The 11,285-nt window shown below is 35.9% G+C and overlaps 1 protein-coding gene across 2 annotated transcripts in view; it reads right to left on the reverse strand.

Annotated features, from left to right (window-relative positions):
- The window catches only part of nup54 (nucleoporin 54), a 58,386-nt gene extending 49,434 nt beyond the window's left edge, over window positions 1-8,952 (reverse strand). Inside the window, exon 1 of one of the 2 annotated variants that reach the window (XM_077240509.1) lies at window positions 7,458-8,952. In XM_077240509.1, the coding sequence (XP_077096624.1) occupies window positions 7,458-7,494 (37 nt within the window). In that variant the 5' untranslated portion in view covers window positions 7,495-8,952. The remainder of the gene's footprint in view (window positions 1-7,457) is intronic. The other variant, XM_077240510.1, reaches the window with a different exon arrangement.
- Window positions 8,953-11,285: the final 2,333 nt, after the last annotated feature.

Raw genomic sequence — 11,285 nt, forward strand, 5'->3', positions numbered from 1 at the left:
TTTTCTGCAAAAATAACAATCTTCATGCTATTTTAATTTGCGGCCCCTTTAAATGAAGTTTTAGTTAGCCCGATGACGGGCCCAAGCCGGTGGCACCGCAACCCCGGTTCCTTTAGTTACCTAACGGCTTTGGCCCTTCATCGCTGCTCGCAGCTATACATATATAAAGAAGCCGGTGGCACCGTCACCCTGGTGCCTTTAGGGTTATTGTGCACGACGTGGAAAAACATAACCCTGCTCTGACTGTCTAAAAGAAGTGTGCTGTAGAGCTTGCATCAGTGTGGGCTCTGCAAAAGTGCGCATCGAGGGCACATATCAAACACAAAGTATGCGTGAGCATCCTTCTGAAACCTAAAATGAAAAACGAGACACCCTACACATGAAATAAGTACACAAGACCGAGTATTCATATGAAGTGTGCTATTTGGGACAGGGCCCAACCACAATAGCCACATATATGAGATAATTTAAATATAGAATAATTTGTAATGTCATAGCTCAATATGTTTTGCAGCACTTAAATGAGTAAATTTAGAAGCCCAGTATTTATCTGGAGGTATTTGTACAGGTTTATTAATGTAATTATATTTTACGCTCATGTGTTCTATGACATTGGTTCCCCTCGGGGGGCGACAGAGTTCACAGGGGGGCGCGGGAGCGGATATGCTTTGAGGTGAATAAAGATGCATAAAATGTTCCACTAATAATTTTATATAAAAATATTTTTTTCAAAGTTTTTAAAAAAATCATATGCTTACAATGCCAAGATAAGGCAGTCAAAAATTATCTCTTATATAAAATAATTTAAATTTTGCGCGCACACCGTCACTTGCCCAATGTGCTTGTTGTCATAGTAACAGGAAAATCGAAAGGAGAATGGCAGAGAAACGTAAATGCGGTGATTCTTCATCAGAGGCGAAGAAATAGTTAAGACACTATGACAAAACCTTCATAAATTTTGGTTTTATTGAAGGCCAAGACAGTCTCGGCCAGAATGTGTCTTTTGTGGTGAAAAACTGGCAAACGACAGCATGAAAACAAGCAAGATGAAAAGACACCAGGAAACGAAGCACCCAGAGACTATCGGCAAAGGAATTCTTAGAGAGAAAAAAAGAGATGGCTCTGTCAAAAAGATCGACAGACATCAGGAAAGTATTCGAAAGAGCAGGTAGTGATTTACAGAAGGCCACTAAAGTTTCCTTTGAGTGTTCGCTGTTGATTGCCAAGGCAAAAAAGCTGCATAATATTGGAGAGGAGTTAATCAAACCCGCCTGCATTAAAACAGTGGAGGGACTATGTGGCCCGCAAGCAGCTGAAAAATTTGCTATACAGCTGGACGAAGCGACCACAGTAGCGGGAGAGTCTGTGCTTATCGTATATGTACAGTATGTGGACGGAGATCAGTTGAAACGGGACATACGCATGTCTACCAATTTACCCACAACAACTACAGGTCAGGATATTTTTACGGCTGTTGATTCATACCTCACATCGTACAATCTGCCCTACACAAATATCGTCGCTTGCTGCACGGATGGAGCTGCCGCGATGATGGGTAGAAATAAGGGATTTAACAGCCGTTTGATGGAAAAGGCTCCAGACTGTGTCATTTTCCACTGTATGATACATCGCCAGGCACTTGCCAGTAAAAAACTGTCCAGAGACCTTAGTGACACACTGACAACAGTTGTAAAAGTCGTAAATGTCATTAAAGCTCGCCCTGCCAAGCAGAGATTATTTGCACAACTGTGTGAGGATGAAGCGCACCAAACTCTACTGCTACACACGGAGGTGCGCTGGCTTTCGCGTGGCAAAGTCCTCGTGCGCTTTCTAGAACTGCAGGATAAAATCCTGGAATTTCTGCGAAATCAAAACACACTGTTGGAGGAGCTGACTGATGCGTTCTGAATCAAAACCGCATACCTTGCTGACATATTCACTCTTTCCAATGAGACCAACAAGAGACTGCAGGGCTCTGAGTCAAACATCTTGGAGTGCAAAGAAGCAATCGATGCTTTTATGCGCAAGCTGGAGTACAGGGCTGGAAAAATGTCACAGAGGCATTTACAACACTTCCACTGCTGCTTCAACACTCTGGGGGTACCGTGAGTGCTTCTTTGCACACCGAGTTTTGCCGTCACATGACTTCGCTACAGGAGGAATTAAAGTCCCGGATGTTGACACATTATCCAAGGAGTCGTGGGTTATGGATCCATTCACAGCCAGGCTTGAAGATGTGGAATATCTTGGCTGTGAAGATGAGCTCGCTGAACTACTAACTGATTCACTGTCAAAAAAGTACTTCCAGGAGAATGGATTCAAAAGGATTTGGATAGCCAGGGGACCTGTTGTCGCACCTAAACTCGCAAACTATCCCATTACAAAGATCATTCTTCCTTTCAGTACCACCTACCTCTCTGAGACAGCCTTCAGTGCACTTGTGGCTATAAAAACAAAGTCACGCAACAGACTGGAAGTTCACAGCGATTTTAGACTGGCTGTCATTATTATGTTATTGCAAAACTTCCAGCGGCCAGAACTCTGACCAGGGAGACGACTGCAGAGTGGGTCAGTGTGTATGCACTATAGTGCTGGTAAGGATTGCATACAACTTCATGTCTTAAATGGGCAAACTAACCCTTTAATAACTGCACTAATAACTGCATGAATAACTGCATTAATAACTCCACTAATAACAGCATTAATAACTGCACTAATAACAGCATTAATAACTCCACTAATAACAGCACTAATAACTGCATTAATAACTCCACTAATAACAGCACTAATAACTGCATTAATAACTCCACTAATAACAGCATTAATAACTGCACTAATAACAGCATTAATAACTCCACTAATAACAGCACTAATAACTGCATTAATAACAGCATTAATAACTCCACTAATAACAGCATTAATAACTGCATTAATAACTCCACTAATAACAGCATTAATAACTGCACTAATAACTGCACTAATAACAGCATTAATAACAGCACTAATAACAGCATTAATAACTGCACTAATAACTGCATTAATAACTGCATTAATAACTGCACTAATAACTGCATGAATAACTGCACTAATAACTGCATTAATAACTGCATTAATAACTGCATGAATAACTGCACTAATAACTGCACTAATAACTGCACTAATAACTGCATTAATAACTGCACTAATAACTGCACTAATAATTGCACTAATAACTGCACTAATAACTGCACTAATAACTGCATGAATAACTGCACTAATAACTGCATTAATAACTGCATTAATAACTGCACTAATAACTGCATTAATAACTGCATTAATAACTGCACTAATAACTGCATTAATAACTGCATTAATAACTGCATTAATAACTGCACTTATAACTGCATTAATAACTGCATGAATAACTGCACTAATAACTGCACTAATAACTGCACTAATAACTGCATTAATAACTGCACTAATAACTGCACGAATAACTGCATGAATAACTGCATGAATAACTGCACTAATAACTGCACTAATAACTGCACGAATAACTGCACGAATAACTGCATTAATAACTGCACTAATAACTGCACTAATAACTGCATGAATAATTGCATGAATAACTGCACTAATAACTGCATTAATAACTGCACTAATAACTGCATTAATAACTGCATGAATAACTGCACTAATAACTGCACTAATAACTGCACTAATAACTGCACTAATAACTGCACTAATAACTGCACTAATAACAGCATTAATAACTGCACTAATAACTGCATTAATAACTGCATTAATAACTGCACTAATAACTGCATTAATAACTGCATTAATAACGGCACTAATAACTGCATTAATAACTTCACTAATAACTGCACTAATAACTGCATTAATAATTGCATTAATAACAGCATTAATAACTGCATTAATAACTTCACTAATAACTGCACTAATAACTGCATTAATAACTGCATTAATAACTGCATTAATAACTTCACTAATAACAGCATTAATAACTGCATTAATAACTGCAATGATAACTGCACTAATAACTGCATTAATAACTGCATTAATAACTGCACTAATAACTGCACTAATAACTGCATTAATAACTGCACTAATAACTGCATTAATAACTGCATTAATAACTGCACTAATAACTGCATTAATAACTGCATTAATAACTGCATTAATAACTTCACTAATAACAGCATTAATAACTGCATTAATAACTGCATTGATAACTGCACTAATAACTGCATTAATAACTGCATTAATAACTGCACTAATAACTGCACTAATAACTGCATTAATAACTGCACTGATAACTGCACTAATAACTGCATTAATAACTGCACTAATAACTGCATTAATAACTGCATTAATAACTGCACTAATAACTGCATTAATAACTGCATTAATAACTGCATTAATAACTGCATTAATAACTGCATTAATAACTGCACTAATAACTGCATTAATAACTTCACTAATAACTGCACTAATAACTGCATTAATAATTGCATTAATAACAGCATTAATAACTGCATTAATAACTTCACTAATAACTGCATTAATAACTGCACTAATAACTGCATTAATAACTGCATTAATAACTGCATTAATAATTTCACTAATAACTGCACTAATAACAGCATTAATAACTGCACTAATAACTGCACTAATAACTGCATTAATAACTGCATTAATAACTGCACTAATAACTGCATTAATAACTGCATTAATAACTGCACTAATAACTGCACTAATAACTGCATTAATAACAGCATTAATAACTGAACTAATAACTGCACTAATAACTTCACTAATAACTGCACTAATAACTTCACTAATAACTGCATTAATAACTGCATTAATAACTGCACTAATAACGGCATTAATAACTGCACTAATAACTGCATTAATAACAGCACTAATAACAGCATTAATAACTGCATTAATAACAGCATTAATAACTGCATTAATAACAGCATTAATAACTCCACTAATAACAGCATTAATAACTGCATTAATAACTGCATTAATAACTGCATTAATAACAGCATTAATAACTGCATTAATAACAGCATTAATAACTGCATTAATAACAGCATTAATAACTCCACTAATAACTGCATTAATAACAGCATTAATAACTGTATTAATAACTCCACTAATAACTGCATTAATAACAGCATTAATAACAGCATTAATAACTGCATTAATAACTCCACTAATAACTGCATTAATAACAGCATTAATAACTCCACTAATAACTGCATTAATAACAGCATTAATAACAGCATTAATAACTCCACTAATAACTGCATTAATAACAGCATTAATAACTGCATTAATAACTCCACTAATAACTGCATTAATAACTGCATTAATAACAGCATTAATAACTGCATTAATAACTCCACTAATAACTGCATTAATAACAGCATTAATAACTCCACTAATAACTGCATTAATAACAGCATTAATAACAGCATTAATAACAGCATTAATAACTCCACTAATAACTGCATTAATAACAGCATTAATAACAGCATTAATAACAGCATTAATAACTCCACTAATAACTGCATTAATAACTGCATTAATAACAGCATTAATAACTGCATTAATAACTCCACTAATAACTGCATTAATAACAGCATTAATAACTCCACTAATAACTGCATTAATAACTGCATTAATAACAGCATTAATAACTGCATTAATAACTCCACTAATAACTGCATTAATAACAGCATTAATAACTCCACTAATAACTCCACTAATAACTGCATTAATAACAGCATTAATAACAGCATTAATAACTGCATTAATAACTCCACTAATAACTGCATTAATAACAGCATTAATAACTCCACTAATAACTGCATTAATAACAGCATTAATAACAGCATTAATAACTCCACTAATAACTGCATTAATAACAGCATTAATAACTGCATTAATAACTCCACTAATAACTGCATTAATAACTGCATTAATAACAGCATTAATAACTGCATTAATAACTCCACTAATAACTGCATTAATAACAGCATTAATAACTACACTAATAACTGCATTAATAACAGCATTAATAACAGCATTAATAACTCCACTAATAACTGCATTAATAACAGCATTAATAACTGCATTAATAACAGCATTAATAACTCCACTAATAACTGCACTAATAACTGCATTAATAACTGCATTAATAACTGCATTAATAACTGCATTAATAACTTCACTAATAACTGCATTAATAACTGCATTTATCTGCTATCAGTGGCTCAAACCAACGTTACTCGCTCTAAAATGACGTTTTGGAATTAGCAACGGAGGCTTGGGATTACATGCGTAAGAAATTAGTCCTACAAACAAGAGCGTTTTAATGACAAAAACTTGACAAACGTCTTGAAATGCATCATCTGAACCATGTTTGAGGTGTGCTAACTGTAGTATAAGCGCAATAATTGACTTCAGGCCGTTGAATTATTAGAACATTAATGCGCATCCGCTTCGCGTCGTGACCGCATTACCACATTATTTTCCTAATAATTCAGCAGCCTGAACTCAATTATTGCTTACATATTAAGAGCACATTTATACACAGTTAACCAAATAAAAATGTATTTTCATATTGAATGACAGTTACAGCTTCAAATATGTGTATAGCCTAGTCAATTAAAGTAGTATATGCAATAAACTAACAGACTAACACAACGTTTTTTGGTTATTTATTAGATGCATACTGTGTTTTTTTTAAATATGTATAGGCCTATTATATGTGTTTATGTTATATCATAATCCCCGCGACCCCGTCGTTGACTTTCTCCGATGACGTTGCAGGGCGTCCAAATGAGCGATTACTGCCAGCGAAGTGCACTTAAACTGATATAAGTGCGCGTGTTCAGGGAGTAGGGAGCAGTGAACACTGCGCAGGGACCCTGTCGAACAGACATATGACGTAGACGATACTTGTTTAGCGGTCGTGCAGTAATTACTCAAAATAAGTACCTAATCAAGAGAATATGCGATTTCGGACACAGACCAGCTGGTGATGACGTAATTAGTTCTGATGATGATGATTGGCGGGAGTTTAACCGAAGCCTGAAGTTTGTTGTTGTTGAAGCGCCGAAACCGAACGAAGTGGATGTGGATTATTTAAATGAGAACCCTAGAGTGTCTTCATCACCATCACACACCACCACCACCATCATCATCATTATTATCTTCATCTTCATTAACACCACAACGGACTCATGAACACACCGATAGGCGACAACAGCTGAAATTACACAATAATAACCGTTTCGTGCGCTTCAGTCAGCAATCGCCTTGAGTCTGCTCCAATCAATCAACAAGAACACAATTTTCAAAGATGTGCCACTTTATGAATATACTTGACAGCTTTTTAACTATGTATGTTTATCGGGATTCAATAATAGATTCATTCCACTCACTTGCGTTGCCTGCCGCGCCGCCGAAGTTGAACGCCATGTTTCCGGTCCTGCCACTAAACAGTCCTACCGGAAACAAACAACAACATGAGCAAGCGGTTCCGGCGCGCAGCTCAAGCTACACACTCTAGATATCTGTATAACCCAGGCCAGTGGTTTACTCTACGGCCACATTTACACGTAGCCGGGTATTTAGTGAAACGAATATTTCCAGCCATACGTTTTTAATAATAACATCGTGCATCGTTTTCAAAAAAAGTTGTTATTTTACATCAACCAGCATAAATACGCCGTCGAGCGCCATCATAACTGGGCGCTCGCTCACATGACGTTAAGTATTTTCTGGCATAATGTGACGTTTGAGAACCTAAAACCCCGTTTCTCCCAGTTGACACGGCAACACATAACCGGCGTTATCAGAAATCTCCAGTTTGGCCGGAGTTTTTAGAAATAATCGTTTTCTGTGATAAAAACGGGGTTTAAACGAGGCCAAACCGCAGGGGAAAATCAGATACGCCGTATACCCACTAGGAAAGGTCAAGGAGTTCCGTATACCCACTTAAGAAAGCGTGAGGATTCATAACATCGTTTTGTGACTAAACTTTCATTCTTAAATCCCCCCGTGTGTGTTTGCGCAGCGAATCCAGTCACAAATGCAAAGTCTCGGCCACTATGGCAAGCCGCTTTAACTTTTATTCATTTCCAGGATATGAATTCTTGATATCAACAATTGAATTCTATATCTGTAATTGTATTTTCACTAGTGAAATGTCACCATAGGCTGCCATTCAAAATTAATTGTTGATATCAATAATTACATTGTTACTAGTAAGAATGTGAATTCCTGATATCAATAATTCAATTGTCACGAGTTGAAATGTCTATTCTTGATATCAACAATTTAATTGCTACTAGTAAAAACTTTCATTTTTGATATCTGAAAATGTATTTCTGATATCAATATTATTTCAGATATCTAAAATGGCTTTCTTACTAGTAACAATCACATTCATGATATCAGAAATTAACATAGTCACTAGTGAAAATGGAATTATTGATCAAGAATAAAGGTTTTTACTAGTAAGAATGGTATTTCTGATATGTAAAATTGGAATTGCAACTAGTAAGAAATCAATTATTGATATCAACAATTGATTTTGAATGGCAGCCTATGCTGAGATTTCACTAGTGAAAATATAATTACAGATATCAAGAATTATAGTTTTTACTAATTGAAATACAATTCTTGATATCTAGAATGAGCATTTTAATTAGTAAAAATGTGATTGTTGATATCAAGAATTATCATTGTTACTAGTATAAATCTAATTCCTGATATCAATAATATCCTGGAAATGAATAAAAGTTAGCACGGCTTGCCACACGGCCACTGTACAGCGGAACCACACGGAGTCGGGCCATTTTTGAACGAATAAACCAAAAGTAGGGATGTACAGTGAATCAAATCTCGATATGTAGTACTAGTGTCTTCTTCTTTAGTCTTTTATGGCGGTTGGCAAACCAACTTAACGGTGCATTACCGCCACCGACTGGGCTGGATAGTGAATCAAGAGATATTGGAACTTAACGAAAATTAAAAGAAAAAATAATCCTTTTGGCTAAGTCTTTGTCTCTCAGAAACTTAATAACAAAGTGATAAATGTTACTGGATGTTTTCCCTAATAAACCTTGCATTGTAAAATGATTCTGATGGACCATTCTGAGAGACTGAAAAAGCTGGTTTATTTCTAGGCTGTACTTTGTGCACTGAAATAAAATATGCTCTACAGTTTCTAAATGACTACAATGTTGGCATTTCCCTGTTGGATGTTTCCCTATTAACGTCAATGAAGAAGTGAGTCCTGTGTGTCCTATTCTTATCCGTGTAATTATACTTTCCTCTCTTCTACTCCTTCACCCTATCCTGCCTATATCCACTTCTGCTTGTATATTATATACATGTTTCCCTTCATCATGATCTACCCAATACTCCTGCCATTTTGATCTTGCGTATGTTTTAATTAATATTTTTGCTTCAGTTTTGCTATATGGAACTTGTAATATTCTATTATGTTTCAGTGTTTGAAACATCCTCATTCCCTTTCACTCCAACATGTGCAAGAACCCAAAGAAACCTGGGCCCGTATTCATAATGCAAGAATCTTAATGCAAAGAGTAGCTCCTAGTGACAAAATTCTTAGAAATGTGGGCGTTTACTCTTAAAATTAAAGAAAAAAAATCCTAATAAAGAAAAAAGTAATTCAGAAAGCATCTTAACCCTTAAAGGTCTTAAGGTCAGAATTGTTAGGAGCACGGACGAGGACTTTTAAGAGGCTTAAGAGTTTCTTTAGCAGAGGAGAAAATGGCAGAAAGACGAAGAGGGAGAAGACAATAGATGACAGTGAGTTAATAAGACACTATAGATTAGATCGTGCAGGGATCATGTTTGTGACCGGTTTTATTAGAGACACAATAACATCTCCGACACAGCGCAGGAATGGCGTAGTGCCAGATATTAAATCACTACTGTACATTAAGATATTTGTCAGCTGGGAAAATGCATCAACGCAGCAGTGATGATTTGGGTCCGTCACAAACTTCTGTAAGCAGAACGATCACAAACCATTACAGCACTTCCAGAACCTCTTATTGTGTCGCAGTTCATTTAGTTTCCACTGGACATTCCCACATTGCAGGCTCAAACATCTGCATTTATGAATATAGCAGGCTTCCGCACAAGCAGGGGGAATGAACCGTAAATAATTTATTATTAACCGCTATAAGCTCCCACGTCTGCTTCTGTGCTGTGACACCCGGCCTGATTTTCCTTTAAGGATGGCCTTGTGTTCATCCACTAACTGGGCTCACAGTAAACACTGTTCCTCTGTCCAGTTGAGCTTTCTTGTCCTTCTTGTTTTTTATTCCATGTTTGTTACATTAAACCCAACATTCAAACCAACACTTAAATAGACAGTGGAACAATTTTTATCATTCTAATCCAATCAAATACCTTATAGGAAATTAACAGTATGGTAAATAAAAAAAGGATTTATATACACAAATATAATGTGTGTGTGTGTGTGTGTGTATGTATGAGAATGGTCAAATAGGAAAAATTACGCATGTAATTTCAAACTGAAGGCTTAGAATAGACCCTAATCACTCTTTTTTTCCTTCTTGGACAACCAACCAATCACAGTCTTCAAAAGATTGTGTCATACATAGCAACGGCGTCAGCCCCGCCTCCTCACTAAGATAAAAGTTTTTGTCTTTTCCTTACTCAGAGTTGCTCTCAGATCGGTCCCGAATCACTCTTAAGCTAAGACTCCTACGTAAAAGATTTTAAGCTGAATTAAGAGTTTTCTGAGAGGATTCTTAGAATCTTTAGGAATACGGGCCCTGGTATTTAAATCCTTTGCATTTAACTTATGCAAAACCATACAAATTTTATGAATTATATCATTTCTGTGTGCTCTACTACACACTGAAGTGTGCGACACTCGTGGTGTTTTCAGCTCAAGAGGAGGACACACACACACACACACACACACACACACTTAAACTTCATCGCTGAGCTTTTATGAGTCACAGTATGCTCAGTACTAATAAAACTAGACTAACCCACTGGTCTAACCCAAGAAATGACTCAATACAACCAGTAAGAGATGCAGCTTCATCGAGCTCTCTGTGATAATGTTTACAGCTGTTTTTGATAAAACCTTATATATTCAAACATATGTCAGTTTTAACTTTTGAAATGGTCATAATTGAGTAATAGTGTCATAATCTTGTGTATTTTTTCACAGACCTTGATGAATCAGAATCAGCATC

This window comes from Siphateles boraxobius, unplaced genomic scaffold (assembly GCF_051911475.1).
Source record: "Siphateles boraxobius isolate OS27281-9 unplaced genomic scaffold, OSU_SipBor_1 235, whole genome shotgun sequence".
In the NCBI taxonomy this organism is placed as follows: domain Eukaryota; kingdom Metazoa; phylum Chordata; class Actinopteri; order Cypriniformes; family Leuciscidae; genus Siphateles; species Siphateles boraxobius.